Source organism: Berghia stephanieae, chromosome 6 (genome assembly GCF_034508935.2).
Source record: "Berghia stephanieae isolate SIO BIC M18660-M18661 chromosome 6, UCSD_Bste_1.3, whole genome shotgun sequence".
Taxonomy (NCBI): Eukaryota; Metazoa; Mollusca; class Gastropoda; order Nudibranchia; family Aeolidiidae; genus Berghia; species Berghia stephanieae.
The window spans coordinates 8,174,767-8,201,463 of NC_088365.1; the positions used below are offsets into that span (position 1 = coordinate 8,174,767).

A 26,697-nucleotide genomic window follows, 5' to 3' on the forward strand; every position below is an offset into this window, starting at 1 on the left:
CTATTAGAGTACTTAGTTTGAGATCACACATAAAAGTCTTGTTTTTTGGGGGTTTTTTTTAAAAAGGGTTTTACGGCACTTGCAACACATTTAGGTCATATCAGCGCCAGTAAAAAGACAGAAAATGGGATAGTAAAAACATTCTAGATGTACAATTAAAAGGATTCGAGGAAAAGGTAAGACAAAGGGGGAATGATTCAAATAGGAGATGGATTCCAAGAGCACACTATCAGTGTACTTAGTTTGAGATCACCTAAAAGTCTCACCCAGACACCAGCACAGGCCTCTACTCAGAGGAGTAAACTTAAATGTTTACAAAGCATATGTTAAAAACTTTTAAAATAACGGTACATAACAGAGAGATGATTTCCAATGAAAAAAATATCATCTCCTAAAACTATAACTATACATTCGACTGTTTCCCTCCCAGCCAAGTTCTCCAACCAGGGTCAGGTCAAAACTAAGTAATCTCATTCCAAGACAAAGACAGAAAGCAATTGGAATACAGATAGAGGAGTATAGAAGCAAGTACCTCCCATGCCCACTATACATAAAAGTATCATCCAGACACAAGCACAGGACCCCACTAAGAGGAACTTCAACAATGTGAATTTGAAATAATTTCCTTTTCAGCAGGAGTGAAAGATATAGGTGAAGTGTTCTGCTGAGCTTAGTATATGAGAACCTGCCTATGATATTGATTACACAAGAAAGCAGAATGATTATTATTATTATGTATGCAGATCTCTTTTCATATGTATAATGATGTAAACGGAAAATAATTTACAAACTTTTCACCAATTCAAAGGGATGAAGACTTTTTAAAATCCTTATGAACTTGTCTGAACTAAACTATTGATTTTTCCAAAAACCCTTTTAATGAAATCTGCTTATTAAAATCTTTCTTTAAAAAAAACATTCATAGTCCCATTCAACACCTTTAAAAAGATTTTTAAAATCATGATTTAAAAAAACATTTTTTTAGGAAAGAAATGAAAAAAAAAATTTTTAAGGAAGAAAGGAAAAAACACACAAAAAAACTCAGGAAAGATTTACACCGCAGCAGTTTAATCTTTTATCATTCAAACATTTCAAATAAAAGGGTAAAACAAGTTACAATATTTCTTTGACACTGTTTTCAAATACTTTTCTCAAGTACATACAAAGAAAATATGTAAATTATTGAAATGATTACCCAGAAAATGATGCTGAAAATATCAAAGTGTAAAACCAATTCAGTTGATTCTATGGCATGTGCCAAAAGTAGGTTTATAATCGTAGTTATGCACATCAGATCAGATAATTTGAACAAGTAATTACCTTGACCAAATGTATTTTTCTTTTTCAAATTTTTTATTTACCTATTCAAAAATATTTTAAAGAGTAACATTTATTTTGTCCAAAATATAAGTTAACTCTCTCGAGTTCATATGCATGGAAAATTGAAAAAATTTGTTCGATTTTCAATGAGGGTGAACTCGAGAGAGTTAAGCTGCGTACGTAACGATGACAAACTGTCACAGCATGATCATGACTGATAAACGTTGAAAACTTACTTAAATTTAACTACACAATCACAAATTATGAAAAAATATTGCTAAAAATCTTCATCAAATTTAACTATTTCAAGAAGAATTTAAAGAGTAGTTGTGGACATCTATGAAAAGAAGCAAGCAAAATTTGGGACAAGCGTCTGTTTAATCTAGAAACAAAGCATCAAATTTATTAAAACAAATGTTCATAAAACAGGAAAAACGTTCCAGAGGCATGATAGCACTTTGATATATTCAACATCAATGAAAAACAACGAGCCCCTGATATAAATCAACTATAAAAAGGGCTGCTGACTAATTTTTTTTATATACACATGATTTTTCAGTAATCATCTCCACGTGTTATGACCTCTTTGCAGGTTGGCCTAAGGATAATAGTGTGTTCGTACTGTGCTGTGTAACAACCCTTCTGATCGCACAGTGGAGGATAAGGGTCAATGATGCCACTATCACAAAGGTTCTTGAGGGACAGCAGGTATTTGGTTTGACCTAATCGATCTAGCCAACGACGACAAAAAGCCAGAGTTCCAAAGTTCTGGTTGATGACTTTGAGCAACTGTTTGGATTTAGTCAGTCTAGAAAGAAAAGAAAAATAACCATTGCATGTTGAACACTGTGAAACAATTGAAGTGCCTTATATTGATGAACAACCTATCAATTTTTACTTAAATTGATTTTAAAAAAGTTAAAGGCAAATAATTACAGTCAAAACAACAAAATGCACCCAAATACATTCTTATATATTTTTATCTGTCTATTCATGCGACTATGTGCCTTGCTATGGTGTATTTAAGTCACAATAAAATGTAACACCATTTTTATAAAGCCCGTGGATAAAAATAAGACAAATAAATATCACACTCGACTATAAAGGGCTTCACTTTATATGATATCAGCATCTTTAAGTATAAATTATAATTTGATTTTTTTTAAAATAAGAAAAATTTTTTAATACAGTTTCTGTCTACGCAAATTAAAGCAACAACAAAAATTCTAAATGAAGTACTAGTACTAGGGAATGAATTTTCTCAGTGATGATACCTAAAATAAAACAAAACAACCTCTCCATTAGCTCAAGCATATAAAATCATGTTGGAAAATTATTGAATATCATAAAGCATATTATTGTAAAATCCAGAGAATAAGAAAAAAAATGCTATGTTACCCAAATATTATATGTGACAAGATGGCAATAATGATAGGAAAAAAAATTATGAGCATTCATTACTTGATTAAAACTCTTTCTTTTTTTTTTTTTTACCTCAATGGCACGTGTCCAGCATCAAAGTTTTTCATGTAGTGGGATGTCTCCATATCATCATGAACGTAACCTTTACCAGTACTTCCAAATGTTTCAATTGCATAGACTTCTCCTTCCTTGAACAATTCAAAATGAAATAAGAATTAAGTACACAATGTCAAAAATTACACTGATGGTAGAATTGTAAACAAACAACAACAAAATAATTATAAAAAAAAAAAAAAGAAAGAATGAAATAGTACAGTATAGTATAGTTTTCCAGCGTATTAGGCGTTTTGTGCCTTGGCTGATCTTGGCATTCAGTTCCTCGAGATAAAAGTCAATAAAAAGCCCTAACAGATCTTTTGACCTGTATCTATAATATATAAACTTTTTGATAAATTGAAGGCCTTAACCCTAACAGATCTTTTGACCTGTATATACGTCTAACCCTTTGATGGGATCTTAATAGGCGGTTCAACTATGCTAAACATGTAATCTACTAAGTGGCTATCTAAGCTATTTTTGAAGGCGTTGACACTTGGAGCATTGGTCACCATTTCAGGGAGACTGTTCCAGCGATCGATCATACGTTGACTAAAGTAGTGTTGCCTAAGCGATGTGTTACACCTAGGTTTATGCAGCTTGTAATTATGACCTCTGGTTCCATTGTTTGCAAACACGAAAAGTTTACTCTCGACTTGATACAAACTGTGTGTAAACTTGTATGTTTCAATCATATCACCTCGTACTCGTCTGTATGTCATGCTTGGAATTTCAATACGTTTCAGTCTATCCTCATATTGCTTATCTTTCAACCCAGGAATTACTTTTGTTGCTCTGCGAAGCACGCCTTCAATAAGTTTCTTATCTTTCTCAAATTGTGGTGACCATACTGAGTTGCTGAACTCGAGATGGGGTCTGACTAATGCAGTAAATAGTATTTTCATAGTTGCTGCATCTAAATAGGTAAAAGATCTTCTGATGAGTCCAAGGATTCTGTTTGCCTTATTAACTTGTGTTTCTATATGCTTTGAGAATTTTAATTTAGTATCAACATGTACTCCCAAATCTTTCTCAAGTTTTGACTTATTCAGAGCTGTTCTGTCGCTACAGTGATGCTGTCTCATATCGTAGTGAAAGATTTTGTTTTTCGTTCCAAGATGTAGCACTGTGCATTTTCCAGCGTTGAACTTCAGTTGCCAATCGTCTGCCCAGTTGACTAGATTGTCAATATCTAACTGAAGACTGTCTCTATTTTCTAGATTGTTTACCTTTCTGTATACTTTAGTATCATCGGCATACATTGAACATGAGCTAGACAAAATACTTGGTAAATCATTAATGAAGATTACGAAAAGAGTTGGACCTAAGACGCTGCCTTGTGGCACTCCACTAAGAACTTCTGTCCAATTTGACACTGTGCCTTGCACGCTAACCCTCTGTTTCCTGCCTACTAGAAAATGCTTAATCCAGCTTAGAGTATTTCCTTGAACACCATGAGCTTCCAGTTTGTTTAAGAGTCTTTGATGGGGAACAGAATCAAAAGCTTTAGCAAAATCTAAGTAGATTGTGTCAACCGAAGATCCTTGGTCGAGAAACTCTGTCCAATCATTTAAAGTCTTTAGGAGGTTAGTTGAACATGACCTGCCAGAAACAAAGCCATGTTGGCATTCAGACAGTAACTTGTTGTTCTTTAGGTGAGTTATGACATAGTCTCTAATAATGCTCTCCATTATTTTGCAAACCACTGAGGTGAGGCTAACTGGTCGATAATTGCCCGGATTACTCTTGTCTCCTTTCTTGAATAACAGTGTAACTTGTGCTTCTTTCCAATCGGGTGGAAGAGTTCCTGAGTCAAGTGATTTTTGGAACAGTAACGCTAATGGTTCGGAGAGTTCTTCTGACAACTGACATAATACGCGGGGTGGAACATGTCAGGTCCTGGGGACTTGTTCATATTGAGTTTGTCTAGTTTCTTCTTTACAGTGTCTTTGTCGAATTCTATATCTGATAGTATGTTGTTTACACTTTTTCTTTCACATGTAGGTATATTAGTAAGATCCTCGTTGGTGAATACACTGCTAAAGTACTAGTTAAGAATATTGGCTTTGTCAATGTTAGATGAGGCTGTCTTATGATCATCATACAAATCCGCAATACCGTCTTTAGTCTTCGTTTTTGTTCTAGCATATGCAAAAAACTTTTTCGGGTTCACTTTAGCCATACGAGAAATAGATCTCTCATAGTCCTTTACAGCAATTCTGCATGAGCTTTTGGCTTGATTTCTGGCCCTCGTGTAATTAATATAGTCTGCACCCTCTCTAGTTTCTAAGTACTTTTTGTAAGCTTGCTTCTTTTTCTTGAGTTTTGCCAAGACTGTAGGATTGATCCACCGAGGTGAAGTTCTGTCTGAACTACTTTTAACTTTTGGTACGCTAATGTCCACTGCAGACATAACTTCAGATTTGATAATAGTCCATGCATCGAGTACAGACAGGTTTATTATTTTTTGTGTTAGGTCTGCAGCTGAGACTAATTCAGAAAGCTGTTTGTAGTCGCCTTTATCGAAACAGTAGCGGGGTTCGTTCGAGTAACATTTCTTTGTGTAACATCTAAAGTCAAAATATAAAACCTGGTGGTGACTCTTGCCTAGTGGAGCCTCATGTCTTATTGAGTCAATCATTGAATGTTCATTTGTAAAAACCAGGTCCAAAATATTTGGGGTTTGCTCTGAACGGTAGTGAGTTGGTTGCTTAACGTGCTGTGTTAAGAATGAATCCCTGACAGCTTCCATGAATTTAGAAGCAGAGTGATCTGAGTCCTTGGGGATAACTCGTTTGCCCAGTCTACTTCAGGAAAGTTAAAATCTCCCGTAACTAGAATATGTGATTTGCCTTCTGTCATTTTAACTAAAAGTTCATTAATCTTATCATTGTTTTCAAAAAGCTATTCGGTGAACGATAAACCGAACCAACTAACATCCTATCATTGTCTCTAAGTGTTATTTCACACCAAACGGATTCTTTGGATGATGACAAGTTGTCTGACAACTTGACTGGTTGAGCATTTAGCTTTGAACGAACCCATATGGCTACACCACGATGACAACTTTTATCCTGAATATTGTGAAAACAATCAAAGCCTGGAATCTGAAGTTCTACCGGCTCGATTTTACCTCTTTGCTGATTTTTAGGTAACACTTCAGTTATACTTATAACATCAACACTCTCAGCATCAATCGTTAATAAAAGTTCATCTCTCTTGTTGATAAAAGAATCTGAATTTGTATAAAAGCACTTTAAAATATCCGTACGATGACGGTCTAATTTTTTGTACAAGCACTTAAAACTGTCCGTCTGATGGGGGTTAAAAACATTCTGTACATTAGAACTACAATCGTTGGTTATTTTCTTTCCTCCTCCTCTCTCTTTCTGTCTGCTGGCCTGCCCTGTCTTCGATTGGAATCTACAACTTTCCCCCTCCATATTGTCCACTTCTCCTCTCCCCCTTTCTGTATTGTATATTGTATGAATAGAAAAACTACAGTGATTGCTAACCTCTATTTCATTTTGTTAAAAAACCTAATTTCTTGGAAGATAATCATCATGTCTACAAGCCATCATATTACTTTACTAATGAATTCGTTTTTTCAAAAAAAAGCTTTCCTATTGAAGGGTAAATGCAAATATCCAAGAAATTTAATATTAATAGGGAAATCTGCTTTCAAAGGAGATGATGGATTTTATTGGAGTCAATCTTTAAACATCAGTTAATTTTTTTCAAAAGAAATGTTTGAATCAGACAAAAGAATCTGACAGACACATTTTATGCATCTTATAGACTGACAACAATAATCCTTTAATATAAGATATTTGTTAAAATCAAATTATATCTTACACACCTCCATTCTCGTTGCTTCACCACCTTTTACAATAGGGACCGTTTTACCAGCATGGATACGGTACTGACCAACTGAATGTCCATTCAGATTACGAATCGGCTTCACTATAAGAGATTGCAAGAGAAAAAATATGAGTAAATGAAGAACAAATCAGCCTGAAACAATTAGTCACAATTCTAAAACCATTACTTCTGTCTGTATTATAAATATTGTTTGAGCTACAGACAAAATTTTCACAATTCTAAAAGAGATCTCAATCCAAAACATTTCATAGAAAGAAGGTAAAACATAACTATTTTCAGATAAATCAGTCTTCTGCATTGATATGGATGCCTCTGGATCTTCACTCATTTTTATGATTCCTAAAAAACAAAGCTCACACCTATTGATATTGCACAATCTCTTTTATCAGTCCATTAACAGCCCTGATGCTGAATTTAAAAAAGCTATCACCATCATAATTAAAATAAGTTAAAATCTACAAAAGTTTTTTTGTTTTGTTTTTTTAATAGATTATTCCAACCTGTACAAAAAATAATGAATCGAAAAGCCCTAAGACTGTTGCAATTTATCAGTAACTGGACACATTACTACAGTAAAAACCGGTTAAACGAAAAATGTCTAAACCAAAAGAAATCAAAATGTCATTTTTTTCCACTTTACTCCTTTTAATCAAGTATCGATAAATCGAAAGTCACTATGCTGAAACCATCTTTAAACCGAAAAGAAATTGCCGAATAACTGAATAACCTAAGGAAAATATTGCAGACAACCGTACAAAATTCTCATTACAACTGTTACCCAATGTGCTCACTTGCATCCATTCAACACCCCTCACATACATCAGCTGAAACCCTTTCCATTTCCCACACCAACTATCCCCATTCCCCCTTACTCACACTAATCCACAACACCTTATTCGTCTGTCGCATTTCTACTTCCCCTCATTTTCCTTTCCCACCCCGAGCTCACCAGTCCATTAATACCTCATGGTGAGAGCACAATGTGCTGATTGAGAGCAGTAATGTTGTAAAGATGGCGTTGGAGTTATAAAACTATTGCTGTCTGTGGCATCAACTACCACTATGCTTGTTTGTGTGCACATAAATGTACACACACACATATGTATATACAAACACACTACACTACTTCAACAAAACAGTTGAAGGATTTGATGCCATGCATTGTGTGTGACAGTAGGATGAATGACAGCAATGAAATAATAATACCCCTAGAAAATCATAACTTTTTGAGATATGCCTAAACCTAAATATATTTAAACCAAAACAGAATCCCAGGTCCTTTGAATTTCGATTTAATCAGTTTTTACTGTATTATTATTATTTCAAAACGTTTATTTCCTTCTAAAGCTAATACAACAATAATGGCATTCTAATTTATGCAGTTTGAAATAATTGATAAGCACTTATTAATAAATTCTGATTGTGAAAATAAAATCAATGATCATAATATGTTAAAATAAAATAAAATATTTCGGCCACCTGACTTTGTTTTAAATATTAAACATTTTAAATCAAAATTTCACTGCTTTAAAATGGTATGTTACTGCTATTTTATAGGTAAGTTTTGACTTAAAGACACATTCTCACCTTGGTATGTCTTGCCATCAAGTTCTACCTCATAGGATTCCATCACCTCTTGAATACTTGCACCCACATCACACAACCTAACATCAATGCCAGCCTCCCTGATACCAGTGTTGGTCGCATCCTTTACAGCCATCAACAACTGGTCGTATTTGGGGTTAAAGGTTAATGTGAAGGCACAGTCCACAAGATGACCTAGATATTTAAGACAAAACAGGAATCGAGCATGAGCAATAATTAATGATAGTAAATTATTTGTCATGAAGCAATAAAAACCCTTGAGAGTTATACTAATTTTGCATGTAGTGAAACCCATATTTTGTTCGTATTTTTAAAAACGTTTACAATGCTAAAATAGATAAAAGAGAGAGCACAATTTAAACTCCTACAACAAAATGAGCATCTGTCCTTTCAGGGCCATAAAGCCAAATAAGACATGTCTGAGTTTGTACAGAAACCATTTGGCATCAATATAGAAAAACAAACAAAACAAAAAAAAAAAACAATATATCAGAAGCATTGTATTTAAATTTTTTAAAATTACTTTATTACAGACATTTTTTACTTGCAATGAATAAATAAATATGTAAATAAATAAATTTCCAATTCCCATAGGAATTTATTTCTTTAAAAGTTTAAGATCCCCGAAAAGTGACTGATGACACATACCATTAATATGCGTTCCAAAGTCAATCTTACAAACATCATCGTATTGGAGGACAGTTTTGTCACCAGCATTGGGTGTGTAGTGAGCTGCACAGTTGTTCAGGGAACAACCTGTTGGGAAAGCCAGACCAGCCTCAAGACCATTTTCCTGTATCAACTTCCTTGCTGTGTTTTCCAACTCCTCACTAAGAAAAATTATAAATCAAGTTAATTTTCAGAAATACACTTTTTAAATATTAGTATGTAGATTGACAACTAGGTCTTTATACAGACTAGTTAAAAAAAAAAAAAATACAAAGGAACATACAAAAAAAAAGATAAGAAAAGAAAAATTGGAGCACAAACCATTACATAAATTCACCAATAAAGAACATATTTTAAGGCGTATACTTTAGTGGATCATGATCTGAATCTGAATCTGAATGTTACTCCAAGTCGACTCAATTCTGAGTAATTGTATTCGAGGGTAGAGTTAGTTATTGAATGTGACAGTCATTGGTGGTGTTTGAACCAAAGAATTATGATAATCTTCGCTTGAAGGTTTCTAAATCTGTTGTGTTCACACACGATTCGGGAAGACCTTTCCAGTCTTTGATAGTATGGGGTGCACGTGAATATTTGGAGATGTTTGAATCTGTAGATTGGTGTTTTAGTGTTTTTGAGTGGGTTTTCTTTGAATGCATGAATTTCATTGTATGTCTAATTGTTCTGGTGTGATGGCCGTTATTTTTGTAATTTTGAACCTAAGAGTTAATATTTGTTCTTTCCGTCTGTCTTGGAAGAAAGTTCATTCAAGTTGTGAGATTGTATCTGCCACCTTGCTATGAGGGCTGTAGTCATTGAAGACAAATTTTACAGCGAAGCGCTGGACAGCTTCGATTACTTTTATGTCTGATTGTTGGTGTGGATCTCAAATAGAACTGGAATAGTCTAAGATTGATCTTAGCGGATGTTATGTTGTCTCCAAAGGGCGAGTATCAGACCTAGAACTGTCTCTTATGGTACTCCCTAGTCAACTTAATGATGATGAACTTTCGACAATAACTGGCAGAGTTCTTTGCATCAAAATGATGTAAGCCACTTGTGGATATTACCTCTTATAACATAACTTTCTTATTCATAAAGGAGCTTTTTGTGCTGGACAGTGTCAAATGCCTTACTAAAGTCTAAGATCTTAAGATCAATTTGTATTTTCTTGTCAAAAGAATTCATGAGCTCATGCATAGTTAGGATTATGATATGCCCCCTTTACTAAAAATGATAGTACTTTTTAAAAAACTTACTAGAAAGAGATTCCATTTTTGAATCACACCGAAAATGAAACTATATAAACGATAACCTAATTGCATCACAGGTTCATTTCAGATATCTATGTTGGCGATTGAGAAATTCAAAGGGTTAAGGACGTCCATTATTTTGGGGGAGAATTGTGATCTCATGTGTTGTTTCGATTGTAGTTGCCATATACTTTTTTTGTTTCTCACAAAATATATAAGATGCATTTATGATCAATTAATCTGATGTATTGTAAAAAGATTATGTTTAATAATTGAGAATTGAATTATCACCTAATCACAGTCTGACTCACCAGATATCAATCATTGCCATTCCAGGCTTGATGATAGATTTTATATATTGGCGAGTCTGAAAAAAAATGAAAAATACCATTATTAGACTCATCATTTGATGAGAAGGGAAATATAAAGTTAAATGGTAAATTAACCACATGATTAAAGTTTAGTACACAGTAATATATTATTATACCACCATACCTAGGACAAGAGCATATACGTACAACATATCTATAACAAATAAATTTGATATCTTTATATAAGTCCTTAAGTTGGTGATACTCAAGATTTGTGGTATGTAAAAGGGGGGGGGGGGGGAAGAAGAAAAGAAGGGACGGATGCAACATTTTAGCATACTGAATAACTTTGTTGCAAAATTTGGGAACAAAAAATACCAAAAAAAAAAAGTGAAAGGAGATTGGGAGCACTTTATGATTTGGTAATTGCTTGTAGAACTGGATTACATTTGTCCAAAAAGAAAATGTAATTCTATCAGTAAAATAACGCTACACTACTATTATTTTTACCTGTCTATGAGCCTCAGCAGCTTGTCTTCTTTCCTCATACAAAGAAGTTTGTGACTGATCTAACATTCTCTTTTCTTCATTAGTCATACGATTCATAGCAGTCCGGCTGTAATAGTTGATAAAGTTGAATAAAAGTATTTTACTTTGCAATCAGTCGATCATCATTAATTTTGAATATTTCTTGAAAAATAAATCAAAATTGTTTGAAATATGGTGTTGATGAGAACAAAAGGAAGAGAAGTAGAGAGAGAGAGAGAAAGAAAGAGAGAGAGAGAGAGAGAGAGAGAGAGAGAGAGAGAGAGAGAGAGAGAGAGAGAGAGAGAGAGAGAGAGAGAGAGAGAGAGAGAGAGAGAGAGAGAGAGAGCATATTTAATGAGACATGTATCATGTAGGTAGTTTAGTGGCCAAAGAAAATCTATTTTTTCTGAGTTTACATAAAACGAGGCACGGAAGCCAAAGACATATCAATGAGGGACAACTCCTCTCCCAAATATAATTTTAAAATGAAAAAAATAAGAGAAACTAAAAGATGAGAGAGATGGCAGTAAAACCAGATTTATAAGGGTCAGCACTGGTTTTCTGACCAATAGTACATAAGCATCAATGCAACATTTAAAAAAAGAAACACAAAAATTATGGATATATCACATACCCATCCTGACTGACTGGATATTCACAGACTTCTCCAACGGGAAACTGTCCTGAAGGAAATAGTTCAGCAATCGGAACTGTTGGAGGATTTGTCTGTTTACCTGGAGCGCCAGCACCTTAAAATATAAAGCCACGGTAAGTATCAAACAATATTTAACCCTCTCCTTACCAACTATAGGAAAATCGTCACATTCGTTACGATACAACCAATATTTTTCTTATTCAAATTTCATTTGTACATTATAAAATTTACAGAAAACGAACAGTTTGTAGCGCACATTTTGCTAAAGAAATTATTTTTCGCAAGAACTTACTGCTATTGATAAAAAAAATACATTTTTGTGTTAGTTGGGAGTGAAGTTTTAGGGAAAATCCTGAAAATGGCTGGTAAGGAGAGAGTTCAAGCAAATTCCTAAGTATGACTAGGTATCCCAAACTACCTTTTTTTTTCTTCCGATTTTGATCAATTAAGTGTTATTTTCCATGGTTTGGTAAGTCACATGTGGCTGTTACTGTTATTATTTAATTTTTGCTATTTGTATAACAAAATTTTAGTTTGTGACACCTAGTAGGATATCCTAAATATGCTTGTTTGTGACTTAGGTTATAAAAGTATGTTGTGTGATAGTCCACAGATATTGAGCTGGATGTAGCAAACTTTATTCCCACCATTGTTCAGTGATGATAATACAGCAGTATAATAATTATATAGATGATTGTCTATTCGTGATAGCCTTTGTTTCTCTGCAAATATTGCGGGTTCTCTACTAGCCTGTCAAAAATGAGGAATGTGAATCATCCATTGGTCAAACTAAAATCAAGTTAAAACATAAAACATCATGGTTATGTAATATATTCCTATTGCTTGTGTATGTTTATCTAAAAATTATATTTCACTATTTATGTCACGAAACAAAAATACAACAATACCCACCTTTCTTCTTTCTATTTCTGTTTTTCTTTTTCTTGGCCTCCCCATTTGCTTCTGCACCTGAAAACAGTAAAGAATTATATTGAAAAAAGAAAAATAAGAAAACAACTAACATAAGCAAGGGAAAAATAAGAGAAAATAGAACTATAAAAAATGTCTTATTTAAACAAAACAGAGTATGGTAATGAATCTTTATAAAATATAACATTGATTACCATCTATATGCAGACGACATACAAATATATATGGCATGAGAACAAAATGATCTAACCCAAATGTAAGTTAAGTTACCACCAAAAAGTGCGTACATGTCAAAATTTGGATGACAACAAATAAATTAAAATTGTCATTTTAGATCACCCCAATATGGTGAAAAACACAGCAGTGACCGGAACAGCACTTTCTACATGGGCAACACAACAGATCAAAATCTAATTGAGATTTGGTGACATTTGAGCTTTTATGAAGCTCAATATCCACTAAACGATCTAGTCTGTTTTCCACCTTATTACAAAATCTATTGGAAATATCAAATATAACATAAAAAAGCATCCTAAGACTTTGTTCTTTTCTGAATCAAAGTTTTGATGTTCCTGTAAAGCGCTCTGAGCACTTCCTCGTGATATGTTACAGTGCTCAACAAAAACAATGTTTATTATAATCATTATCAAATTAAAAAATAATGGTAATGACTTACCTTCTTTATCATCCTCTCCCTCTTCATCTGGACCTTCCACCTTCACTGAAGACAAACCATTCAATACTTTAAAATCTTCATCTTCATCATTGGCATCAGCTCCATCTGGATCTTGATAAGGTAAAAAAAAAAAAAAGCATAAGCTCAATATCACTTAATGATATACCCCATGCCCTTCCATTTGCTATAGGCGATAGTTTACTAATGCAAATTGGGATATTTTTGTTTGTTGCTTTAGGTCTCTTCCAACACAATTGAGGTTATATGAGAGACCGCTGAAACAAAAAAACAAGCAATCTAACAAAAATAGTACAAATGTCAATCAAAATCATAACCTAAAGATATCATAAGCTAAATTATAAATAACCAAGAACAAACAGGCAGAAGATTTACAGAAAAAAAAATATCCCCTGTCAAAAATACAATCACAAACCAAAGAAGCAGGATAGGCTAGTAAAGAGAAGAAGAAACGACATCACTATCGGATCGTACACCCATGCGGACATCATAGGTATATGATTCAAGGGTGATGCTCCCATCCAACCACCCGTGCAAATTGGGATAGAACTGTAAACAAGCTATATGAAAATTGACTGAAACTCTTCGTAATTCGTAGCGGAAAAATCCAGTCCAAAGAATCGAAATGAATAGTAAACAGCAAGGTCGCTTGAGCAAAACAATGGCAGAAAACTAATTTGCACGGGAATTAATTAGGCTACTTACCATTGTTCTTTATAATAAGGTACGCAATCAGTGAAGAAACTAGAGTCAACCAGTTTGTTTAGACGTGGCAATTCTGAAAAGCGTCACTTAGCCGTGGCAATATATCCATAGTTAATATAAACGGCCAATGAGCTATGCGTAGCGCTGTGGAACATTCCTAATTACTTTACGGTCATTCGACTACGATTCATGAATTCTTTCTTTCCTTTTTAAACATATTTGAATTTGACGAAACAGGTCTAATGGGATGATACTTCTTTTTCAACAGAAAATTAAATTGCTATCCAATGGACAAAGGTCTAAACTGAAAGTCAAAATCTGTTATAGTATCACTTTATATAAGCAATCAAGATTTAAAGATAGCTCTGACAGTTTGAAATTCATGCCTGGTCACCTTGGCTCATATCTTCAATAAATTACAGAGGAATCCTGGTAAGGCCAACGCCACCCGACTGGACCAGAAAGATTGGTTGGCTTTAAGCAAGGTTGACCTTATCCATTATCCATGGAACACTTAAAGAACAGAAAATTTGGGACAAAGGTGCTGCCTTTGCAGAAGTTGACTTAACTCACTCAATCCTAGAGATTTTTGCTACTTTTCAAAATTAGAAAAAAATTTGTTATTAAAATGAGCATGTACATAGATAGTTTTATTCAACTACCATTAACTTGCAAAGACTAAAAACATTAGCTTTGATACTACGCCTATAATTTGTCTCAGACAAAAATGTAATAAATAGGCATGGGCTAAAAGTAACCCAGGTAAACTACGGATATAGTCGGTGTTAGGGTTGAGTGAAATAAAGTTAAAGAGTAAGAATTCTGACTTTTCAAGAGATTCCACTGTATTGTATTCCAATATTAAATAAAAAATATGTTATAATTTTAAAAGCAGACATTCATTTTTATTACACAGCTTTTTGTGATAATAAGAGAAAAGTCTATTATGTCAATATTTTATACAGAGCAGGCCAATGAAGTAATATAATAATATGGCAAATGGTAAACATTACACTTATTCAAACACATTAACATGTAATTATCTAAGATAAGAGAGATGGTGTGAGTGTGATCATTTCCAGACTAGCTATCGTTTAATGCATTGCACATTAACCCTTGCCTTTAATAGTTTTATCATACTAGGAAGACGTCTGACTGAGAAACAAGATTGTAACTCAAAAAGTAAGCTTAGCGTACTGCGAATAGTGATTTCCTCTATTCGCAGTAGTACTCCGAAGAAGGAGAGAATGATAAAGTAGGTAAGTCAGTACTTTTATCTTTTAGTACTATGAATAGTAGATAGCGTTCATTTTCATTATTTGCAGTAGTATTGCAAGTAGAAGATATAATTCATTTCAGTTATTTGCAGTAGTACTGCAAATGCTTTGTTCGAGTTCGTTCTGTATTTGCAGTAGTAGCCTACAAGCCGAGAACTTATACAGGATTGGGCGCAAAATATAAATAAACTACATTATTTTATTTTTTATATTTAAAAAAAAACTTATTATTATTTTTTTGTGTTTCATTGACGATGACAATGTTGTGTAGTGATGGTAGTAGTGATTGTAGTGGTAGTGTTGATGATGTAGTAGTGGTAGTGTTGATGATAAAGATTATGATGATGATGTAATGGTGGTGGCGGGTGCTGTAGTTTTGATAATGATGTGGAGGTTAATGACGAGAAACACAATAAAGGGGGAAAAATGGCACAGAGAGAGAATGAGAGAAAATGACGGAGAGAGACAATGAAAATGAAGAGAAAATGAGAGTATAAGTAAAATATCAACAACATCATTCCGTGACACTAACATTACTCTGCGGTAGTTAAAAGTACACATGTGTAGTTGATGAACTCACACAGTCCTTGGCAATTGACGATTTGACAATTGTCAAGGTCCTTTTCAGAGACGACACAACTGCAAATAGTGATTATACAGTGAAACCACAATTAGCAGTACTACTGCGAATAAGCACTTCGTATATATAAATATCTAATCAAATGCAAATATCTTGGGAGGCCTTCCGAAAGCTCCTACATCCGCAGTATTCTTGTTTTTTTATAATGCTCTAGTAGGGGGTTTGGGAGGGGGGAACTTTTTTTTTTTAAAAGTCTCTCCCCTCCCAAACCCCTACTAGAACATTATAAAAAAAGTTTTCCCCCTCCCAAACCACCTACTAGAACAAGAATACTGGGGATGTAGGGGCTTTCGGAAGGCCTCCCAATATCTTACAAGTTTTGATTTTTGTTATTTTTAACTTTTTTTTTTGTGTGGATGTAATTTGTTGAAAACTGGAAGAAAAAGAATGTAAGTGCACATCATAATTGCTGCATTTGTTTTTATCCGCCTAAATTACAAATATATGGATACAAATTGAACATACCACCACCAGTGCAGTACTCATCATCTTTATTTTCATAAGGCTGTCATTATCCCCAGACGAAATTTTAAAAAAAAAAATAAATAAAAAAAGTGGCGTAACCAGGATTCGAACCCACGTCGATTCTGGTAAAACTTCCATGGCAAACGACTAAACCATTCGAAGTCGACGCATATTGTGTATGTGTAGTAACAACTGATCTAATTCTAATGTTGGTTAATTTTATGTTTTTATAGATGTGCATTTGGAAACATTCCATATTCTGGAATGTGGATATTTGTTTAAAAGACCGGAGTTTCAAATACGTGTCTGGGGATAATCAATCACAGCGCTTTCCAAATTCCAAATATTGCGCCTCCACCATTTGATTGGGATCTTAGTCTTAGTCTTAGTAGGGGACTGGAGTGCAGTTTTAGTTTTAGACAACTGTCTGTGATGTTAGTGGAGGATGCATTTGGAATTCCTCCCTAAAGCTGAAACTCAAAGTGCGAAAAAGTGTGGAAAGTTTCTTCACCAATCACCACTGCCACTTACACTGGCACTGGTCAACTGTCAACAGTCAACAGTGGTCCTGAGACTGAGACTCTGCTGGCGGCTGAGTGAAAAGTAATATTTCGATTACATTTTTAAAAAACGGTTAAAAACATTTTACCCACTTGCTTTCTTCTTTTTTCTTCTCCTTTTTTTCTTTTTATCCCCGCCTTCTTCATTAACATTATCTACTGTGTCGTCAATTTCCTGATCATCATGCTTTTCATCCATTTCTTCTGATTCTTTTTTGACCGCAGCCATGTTGGTAAACTCAATTTGTTAAAAAGTAGGAAGTACAAAAACAGTAACTGTGAGAGGACTAGAACGGCAAATCGCCCTTCTGAAATTAATCTTTATATATAAACCGTTTTAAAATGTTTTACAGTATTTTCTAATTTAATTTCTCGCGTTAGAGTTTATTTAAAATTAAAATATTTTAAAATTTTCTTTCTTTCGTTTTATCCGACAAGCTCCTTTTTGTAACCAGATTGTAATTTGTTTGTTTTTAGCTACTAGTAGACTTGATTGGAAATGAGATTGAATTTCACAACTGTTGTTTACAGGGTTGGTTATGAATAAATCCTTTTTCCATTACACTTTTCTTTTTTTTCTTTTCGTTTTATGGTGATTTTTTAAAAGATAGAAATAAACAGTTCAATGTTTATAATTGATTCTTGACATTTGTGTTTATGGTAATTTCTGCATTAATGATCTGGTTACTAATGACTTTTCACTTCCGAGAAATATAAACACAGGGCGAATGACTAGAACAACATGAAATTATGGTCCCGTGACAACTCTCAACCGTCTCAAGTTTGTATCAAATAATAAGGTAAAGCCCTTATTTTTTGTTGTTGTTTGTGTTCATTCAGTTTGGGCCGATGAACATATAAGATCGTTAAAGGGGGACGAGGGAGGGTCCAATCATATATACTCCTTCAGATCTTGTAAAATCTGGATAATGGTCAACGCCCCCTTTTTGCCTTTGTAGAGCTCGATCGCCTGTCTTATCTTGCACTCGATAATATATTTTTTGCACCTACAACACAATTTTCAAACCGCCTTTAATTGTTATTCAACGCATTGCAATATCGGCTAAGGTCTTTTTGTGTCATTGGCTTCAGACTTCAGATGTCGTCTTCCAATAACCATAATCTTATTGGCGAATATTGAATTTGAATATTAAAAAGAAATGATTATTATTATCTGGAAAGGTGATGTTGATAATAATAATAATAATAATAATAATAATAATAATAATAATAATAATAATAATAATAATAATAATAATAATAATATAGTCTAGTATTGCACATAATGGCAAGGTCATGCTCGAACTCTACCCTATGCGCTTCACAGTTCCCACTAATGACAATCTAAATAGCACTCACACATACTCTATTCTAGTAAATAAAATTTATCTGATAATTTGTGAGAAATTACATAAGCTCCTTGGAGTAGCATCTCTTTCAATTAATATTTTCACTGTGGATCTTTCGTTAGGCATTTATTTGTTGTGTGTTAAAGATCATATATAGTCTCTCAGTCATGATATAAGTGACACCAAGATTGCGGCAATGCTATAAATTGCTTCTTTTCTTAGAATGTGAGGGTCCCAATAGTGCTCAGTTGACTTCACACGCAAAAAGACCTGGATTCTTCCCAGGCGAAGTCGAGATTATTATTTTCTGACCCCCCTCTCCTCCCAGCATAGATTGAGTAGCTGGCTCTTTTAGGTCTGATGGAAAGTTCTCTGCGAAGGACTATTGTTCTATCAAAAGGGTAACAAGCTATTGTAATTTAATGACATAGAAACAAGGATAAACTCTGGCATCATGGGCCTTATTGACCCGAAGATATTTTTTTTAATGTTTAAAAAGGCCATACTCTTTTAAGCATATTTTAATACGTCAGAAATCAGCATTCAATTTTTTTTAAATATCTTGTTCCATGCACAATAATCTGAGCCATCTGCTACCACAAAGAAATCATTTTAATTAAATTCAGTCAATGTTGTGGGTCATCAATGTGACTAAATAAATAAACAGTCATCTCATTTCAAATGAAATGTATTTGGACAATGATATGGAACTATAGCCCATTTTGACTTTATTTTATTTCTCCTATCAGACAAGAGAGGCGAATCTGTTCTAAGTTCAAATAGATACCGCAAGTACTATGACCATGGGCACACATAGCTTCAACATTCCAACAATACCTGGGGATCTGCGACGAGAAGAGACCATCCATCACATTGCTGATGCTTTGGAGTATTTAGATAAAGTGAGTATCAAATGTTACAATTATATAATAGATTCCATTATTATTAGAATCGATAACATTTTTTTTTTTTTTGCCTGTTGGAAAAACTACCAAAACAGTTTTGTTTGGGTTTCTTTTTTCATAGGTCAGTAGGATTGAGTTATAAAATAATGATTTGATGTCTGAATAATTTGTATATTTTGAATAAGGTATACAGTATTCTTCAAAGCAGACATTGTGTTAATCGAGGAATTATTTATTCTTTTTTAGTTATTAGCTGTGAAATACCCCACTTTATGCATTTGACTATAAACACTGATTATGGATATTTATCTTTTATTTTTAAGGATTCTTGCCAAGAACTCGCGACAATGTTCACCTTATAGCAACCTAGTTTGAATGGTCTACGATCTGACATCTTATCATTCTCACCATGCCAAGAAAGCAGTGTGGTTTTGGGCATAATCGAAATCCCAGTCACATTGTTGCAGCTGCTCATGGTGAAAACCGTTTAGTCTGTTATATAACCGGGTAAATAATCGGAAGAAAATATTTAATCTGAAGGATATTCAGGCCCAATGTTAAATGTTATGCGGCAGCAGTGACTTAATATCTAACTAGAGCCTCATCAGGCTGTTTCATTAGTATCCCTGCAAATGAAAAACGTTCCCCCCTTTTCCTCAGGTTGCTGAAGATGTTTTTACTAGAATATCAAAGCGTGTGGCAGAAAACAAAACACATCTACAAAAGATAAATGACAGAGTGAACTTGGCAGCAGCCAGGGTCGACAAACTGAAGGGAAGTAATAAAGCCACCAAGGTGTTTGCTTGTGCCAAGTACCCATCAGAAAATAAACTGGAGTCTTTCAAGCAAGTTTTTGCTGAAACCGATGGTTTACAGAATCCCAAGCACTCTCATTTCAAAGTAAGTATTGTGTAATTGTATATTTATATGTATGGTTACATATATCCCCTCCTTCATCGAGATTTAGTGAGACCCATCTATATTTGAAATCAGCAGAACATTGACCAGAACAAAGCACACTAAAAAAAAAAAGAGCATTTATATAGCGTAATATCCACGGATATGCTCAAAGTTCTTGACAAGAGGTCCCCAGCCAACAGCAACCCTTAACAAGTAACAAGGACAAAACATGATGCCTGTTAGGCAATATTACAATTTTTCTAACAGAGACAACGTTGTTAACGACCAGGTATTCATTTTACACCTGAGAATGGTTACAGAATGGGAGTAAATAGCCTTTTCCAGGGACTCAACTATGTGCCACTCAGAGCGGGTCTCGAACCCTGGGCATTCCAATCCGAAGGCGAGAGTCATATCACTAGACCACATAGCTGCACAATTAAAAGACAGTAATCTAGCACGAAATTGTTCCTATTCAAGAAAACAAAACGTTAGTATTTGACTCAAGGCTGTAGAGCATGAGGTTTCAAATGCGGTGACACCTGTTGCCATTGCAAAGCGATCGAAACAGATTTTCAGCATATTCCCTTGAAAACAGGATTAAGGATTAAGGAACGGGGTTGATTTTTAGAAAAAAATGTAAAATAGAATTGTTGCCATAATGAGCTTCTCTGATGTAAACAAAGACAGTCTAGTCTTGCAATTCAATAAGAACTGAACAGAACATGATAATGGGTGGCTGTGATCATTATCATCATTAAACTTGTGTTTTTCTCATAGAATCAAAGCAGAAGTTTCCTTACCATGTTTATTGTAGGGTTGATAAAGTTCTGTTAAACTAATACTGAAGAGGTATTCCTATTCCTAGCAGAAATATTTTTGGGAAATGTCTATAATCACAAAAGACACTAAATGTTAAACTTAATTGGGAAAAAGAGTGGATATGGGAGACGGTTGTAGTGTCCTCTTATCTCTTTGTGTGTTAGCCTGTTATCGTCCGGAAAGTAAACTGTAATTGAATTGGATATTATAATAATAGTAATGATAATAATAATAATAATAATAATAATAATAATAATAATAATAATAATAATAATGTAATAATAATAATAATAATAATAATAATAATAATAATAATAATAATAATAATAATAATAATAATAATGTAATAATTGTAAGAATAATAATAATGTAATAATTGTAAGAATATTAATAATGTTTAATAATAATAATAATAATAATAATAATAAATAATAATAATAATAATAATAATAATGTAATAGTTGTAATAATAATAATGTAATAATAACAATAGAAATAATAATAATAATAATAATAATAATAATAATAATAATAATAATAATAATAATAATGATAATAATAGTAATAATAATAATTATGATGATGATGATGATGATGATACTGATAATACAGTAGAACTCGGAAATGCGAGTTCGACGGGTCCACTCCTGATTACTCGCTATTTCCGAGTTCTCGCTATTCCCGAGTTGCCAGGAAAGGTCACTCGGCCGTACAAAAATATGGAAAGTCAGTGTGTGTGTGTGTGTGTGTGTGTGTGTGTTTGTTTGTTTGTTTGTGCGTGTGTGCCGCGCGTGCGTGCAAATGACTGTGTGTGGATAAAGTGGGGTGAGGGCGGGGTTGAACGGCCTTCGTTAACTACGTAATGATGGCCACAGGTTGGAAGTTGATCCACCCCTTCCATTTCCATCAAGATTTCGTGTATGTGTGTGTGCGAGTGTTTGTATGCACTAGGCATGTTTGATGAGGTAAGCAAGCGCATCACTCAATCACTGACCCATTGAAATAATGGTTCCACGCTCCCCTCTCTCGCTGATCGTGTCGTTTGTTAACGAATGCGACTCGCTGACCGATGCTGCGAAGTGAGGCATGTTGACATTTTGGCTGCCAGTGCTTACCTCGCGCACAAACACACACACCCAACCCCCACCCAAATTTGTTTCGCCTACTATGTACTCTCGACTAGGCAACTATGTAATATTACTCGTAATGAAAAATAAGAAAAGAAAAGAAGCTAGGCTAAAAATATTTAAATCGCCCTTGTCTGTTGTTTTGCTTTACTTCGTTCGAAGTCCTAGGCTGGGGCAGGAAATGCTCGTTATTTCCGAGTTGACCTCTTTTTCATACTCGCTACTTGCATGCTAATCTTATTGACTCAAATAAGAGAAAAAAACGGGGATTTAGATTTTACTCGCTATTTCCGAGTACGTTACTTGCATGTTCTACTGTAGTAATAATTATTATTGTTATTTATTTATTATTATTATTATTATTATTATTATATTATTATTATTATTATTATTATTATTATTATTATTATTATTATTATTATTATTATTATTATTATTATTATTATACTATCTAGAATAATGACTACCCGTTTTCTAATTTGTTGTTATCAGGTACAAGAGAAACATCCAGTTGTAGATGAGAGAGTCTTAAGGGAGAAATTGCAATTTTACAATGTCCATTTAAATACAAAGGCCAAAAAGAATGCCCAGCGAGATGAAGGACTTGGCGGACTTCCTTCAGATATCCCCTCTATCAGTTCTCTTTTACTATTCAACACTACTGAAAATCCGTAAGTTCATTGCTCCTTCTTTATTCTGTGGATTTCAAACAATTTTGTTAACATTTTCTGATTCGGGAAAGTTGGAATTGATGCCTACTACACAGTCATCTAGGTCCACTTTACCCCATGGAGCCAATTTTGAATTATTTTTTTTCTGTACAAAAATTGTAAAAATTGAAGTTTAGTTCGGCACAGAGTACTTTCCTCAAAGTTTAAAATAAGACACGTCTTCCCAATCACTGCTAGCTGGACAGGTGATAAAGGGGGAGGGGAAGGAAATTCTTTTAAAATCTGACTCATCATGGATTTAATCAAAATTGTTGTTATGCGAATCTAATGTTCTCATTGGTGACTGCTAGACTGGGTTCTACTTTCCCTCTTTCTGAGACTTATAAATGATGGTTTAAACTTTATCTTATTAATGCTATACCATGTAGAAATAATCTTGGTCATTTGAATGACAAAAAAAAAAACATGAATCATATTTGATTAGAGAGTAGAAATAATAATAATATAATAATAATAATAATAATACTTTATTGCATCCCAAAAAGGAAATTTTTTGTACAGACGTGTTATAATTTACACATAAGATAAAAATACAATGGAAATAGGATGTATATATATAAAAAAGGAGCAGCTCTATAACCAGAGCTGCGCTTTATAATATGAATAATTTCAACACTGTAAAATAGTTAAAACTGTCACTATAAATTGAAAATTGAAAAGATTGCAAAACAAATAAATTAATAAATTAATATTTATATTTTTAAAAAGTAAAAATGAGAAATAATTATATAAAATGATTATTGCTTGTTGTTATAAAGCCTAATACTGGACGGCAGAAAAGATTTTCGGTGTCTCTCTGTTTTCGTTGAAATAGAGAAAGGGCGACCACTTCTTTCTGACATAATAATTGATGGTCTTAGTGGATGATACTGGTCATTTAATATTTTAGTTATTTTATTTATACAAAATTTCTCGTATAAAAGATCTACATCGTCAACATCATTTATATAGCGTTTAATGGATTTTTTAATATTTGAATTTATTTTGTTCCTTTCCACTGCTAAGCAATTGCCTCCCCAAGCTGTTATACAAAATGACAAAACACTTTCGATTACTGCTCTATAAAATAATGTGCAGAGGGTTTTATCTATTCTAAACTGAGAGAGTTTTGATAAAAAATATGTACGTCTGCACATCTTATGCCTAATTATTTTCAAGTGTTCATCCCACTTGAGCCTGTCATCAATCGTTACACCAAGGTATTTGTAGTGAGGAACTCGCTGGACGAATTGGTCCTTTAATTTTAACGGTTCTATCGGTTCCTTCACTCTCCTAAAGTCAATCACTAGCTCCTTTGTCTTGCTTATGTTAAGCTCTAGGTGGTGGGCATCACACCAAGACACAAATCTATCAATTTCTTGCCTATAAGCCACTTCGTTGCCATTTGTTATGAGGCCTTGAAGAGCGGTGTCATCTGCAAACTTTATTAAAGGTACACTCAGGTTTTGACTTCTACAGTCATTCGTGTATATTGTGAATAATACAGGGGACAATACACAACCTTGAGGAGCGCCAGTATTTGTAGTTATACAGGAAGATTTGTTTTGCCCTAATTGAACATATTGTGCTCTCTCCGTAAGAAATTCGAGCACCCAAGCAATTATATACTTGTTTAAATTCAGACTAGTCAATTTTTGAACAACCAACTGGGGTTGCATTGTATTGAACGCTGAAGAAAAATCTGCAAAAAGCAATCTGCAATAGCTCCTAGCGTGATCTAGATGCCTGTAGATGTTGTTTGTAAACAGCAAAATGGCATCCTCTACGCCACGTCCTGGTTTGTAAGCAAATTGATGACTATCACTCAATGGCATAAACTGATTCCTAATTTTAATAAGAACAAGTTTTTCTAAAGATTTCATGACTATTGAAGTCAGTGCAACAGGTCTGAGATCGTTCATAGTTTCAAGTTTTTCTTTTTTTGGAACAGGAATAATTTTCGAAGTTTTCCAAATTTCAGGGATTGAAACGCATTGGAGGGACCAGTTAAAAATATGTGTATAAATGGGGGAAAGCTGGTGGGCACATTCTTTTAATAGTTTTCCTTTCAATCCATCCGGCCCAGCAGCCTTCCTCTCGTTTAGTTTCGAAAATACGAATCTCGTTTCCTCTTCACTGACCTCAACAGCCATTTCATCTTCCAAAGCCCTGTCTAATTTATGTTTTTCATTTTCAATATCAAATTTGTTTGCTGTGTCGAAACGTGAATAAAATTTATTTAAAGTTTCAATTTCGATATCTTCTGATATAATCGTGGGCTTTGGATTATAGTTAACAGCAGTTTTAAGCCCCCGCCACGTGTCCCGTATATCCCCAGAAGAAAAGCATTTTTCAATTTTATTTTTGTACTTGTCTCTACAACTAGATATTACCCTCTTTATCTCTTTTTGTTTTGTTTTCAGATCTTTTTTGTTTCCACTAGTATAGAGAGTTTTCTTTTGGTTCAATAAAAGTTTTAGATCTTTTGTTATCCAAGGCTTATTGTTAGGATAATATTTTATTTCTTTTTTACAAGACACTAGCTGTTCACAGAATTTTAAATACTCACTCACACAGTCATTCAGCTCATCCACACTATCACATGATTCGATAAAAACATTCCAGTCAGTGCATTCAAAACAACCACGCAAATCTTCACACACACTTCCGTTCCAGATCTGTACACTTTTCTTTACTGGTTTTACATGTATCAAGTCTAATAATTAGTGAGATATCAAGTTGTTTTATTCGTTTTTGTTTATTTTTTTTTTTATTTTCAGCTACAAAAAGTATGTCATAATTGATCCACTGGGAGTAGTGACAAAAACTAGAGCTGCGCTAGAAGAAGAGGAAACCGGGATGGCAGAAGCGCCATCCACAATTCTGCACAATGAAGAGATGTTCCATCTCCCACCCGAAAACATTTTGTATCAACCAGAACTGGGTGCAGTTCCAGAAATTGTTGTACCAGATCAAATTCCCAATCTCCCAGGTATCTCCATCTGCTAGAATGTCTAAGCAATTAGTCAAAGATATGTTTTGATATTAGGGACGGTTGAAAGAAAAAAATTATACTGGATATCTTGAGATTTAGTAATTCTTTTAGAGCTATCGGCCATAGACATGGGATTTGTCCTACTCTCTGTAGCATAAAATAAAACGTAACTACTACTCGCTTACCTCTGAACAAGATGCTTATTATTACAAAGTACTTTTTGCTTGATCAGATATAAAACTGGACTATCCTGTCTCTTCTGGTATTGTAGATTATGGGTAACGATCCAACTTTCAGACATGAATGGACTAGACTTGATCGTGGAGGAAATTTTTTCATTGTCAATCTGTCGTCCTGTAGAGCCATAAGATCTGTGTAATAACAAAAAGATTTGATAAAATTTGAGCTCTTCATTTTGTTGACAAGAAATGAAGCTTGTTAGGCTTTACTCTATTATATTGTCATCTAGCAATGCCCTAGAAGCTAAAACATCATAAACATGTGAATTGTAACGTTATTTATTTTATGCTTTGAAATATTCTATATTGTGTATATATATTAACCTCTAATTTCTATTCAAACAGGTGTTGCTGATGACGAATCCTTCAGTGCTGACCAAGGTCCATCCATAGCGCCATCTGTCATGGGATCTCTCATGCCAGACTTACCTGAGGTCACCCCAGAGCAGGGCAGTGTTCTACCTCCACCTCAATCAGCCCCCGACAACCTACCATCCATCGGAGGTTCTTCCTCAAATTCCACTGCTGCAGCAGCTCCACCACCACCACCACCTCCTCCTCCTCCAAGTGCAGATGCAGCACCCCCTCCACCACCACCACCACCACCACCACCACCCCCTGATGCACCTGCACCGCCT

At 34.1% G+C, this 26,697-nt stretch overlaps 2 protein-coding genes across 2 annotated transcripts in view; one reads left to right on the forward strand and one right to left on the reverse strand.

The window, feature by feature from the left end:
• Window positions 1-1,047: 1,047 nt before the first annotated feature.
• Window positions 1,048-17,465, reverse strand: LOC144974419 (methionine aminopeptidase 2-like). The gene is made up of 11 exons (XM_078917276.1): window positions 17,106-17,465; window positions 13,348-13,458; window positions 12,654-12,710; window positions 11,721-11,835; window positions 11,069-11,174; window positions 10,559-10,614; window positions 8,974-9,155; window positions 8,308-8,499; window positions 6,698-6,801; window positions 2,815-2,930; window positions 1,048-2,128 (listed from the first exon to the last, which is right to left on the reverse strand). The coding sequence occupies exons 1-11, from the start codon at window positions 17,239-17,241 to the stop codon at window positions 1,876-1,878; spliced, it is 1,428 nt and encodes a 475-aa protein (XP_078773402.1). The 5' UTR covers window positions 17,242-17,465; the 3' UTR covers window positions 1,048-1,875.
• A 239-nt stretch (window positions 17,466-17,704) lies between these two features.
• LOC144974418 (WASH complex subunit 1-like) overlaps window positions 17,705-26,697 on the forward strand; it is a 9,585-nt gene continuing 592 nt past the window's right edge. The window contains exons 1-6 of the mRNA XM_078917275.1: window positions 17,705-17,812; window positions 19,111-19,263; window positions 19,927-20,166; window positions 22,608-22,786; window positions 25,606-25,817; window positions 26,405-26,697. The exon at window positions 26,405-26,697 is cut by the window's right edge and continues 592 nt beyond it. Coding sequence (XP_078773401.1) covers window positions 19,159-19,263; window positions 19,927-20,166; window positions 22,608-22,786; window positions 25,606-25,817; window positions 26,405-26,697 — 1,029 coding nt within the window. The 5' untranslated portion in view covers window positions 17,705-17,812; window positions 19,111-19,158. The remainder of the gene's footprint in view (window positions 17,813-19,110; window positions 19,264-19,926; window positions 20,167-22,607; window positions 22,787-25,605; window positions 25,818-26,404) is intronic.

Bases quoted from the DNA above. Each gene is read 5' to 3' on its own strand.
- LOC144974419 (XM_078917276.1), bottom strand. From the start codon at position 17,241: ATGGCTGCGGTCAAAAAAGAATCAGAAGAAATGGATGAAAAGCATGAT. The intron at 13,459-17,105 runs GTGGGTAAAATG...TACCTTATCAAG, and splicing joins AAGAAAAAAGAAGAAAGCAA to ATCCAGATGGAGCTGATGCC. The intron at 11,836-12,653 runs GTGGGTATTGTT...TTATATTTTAAG, and splicing joins CAGAAATAGAAAGAAGAAAG to GTGCTGGCGCTCCAGGTAAA.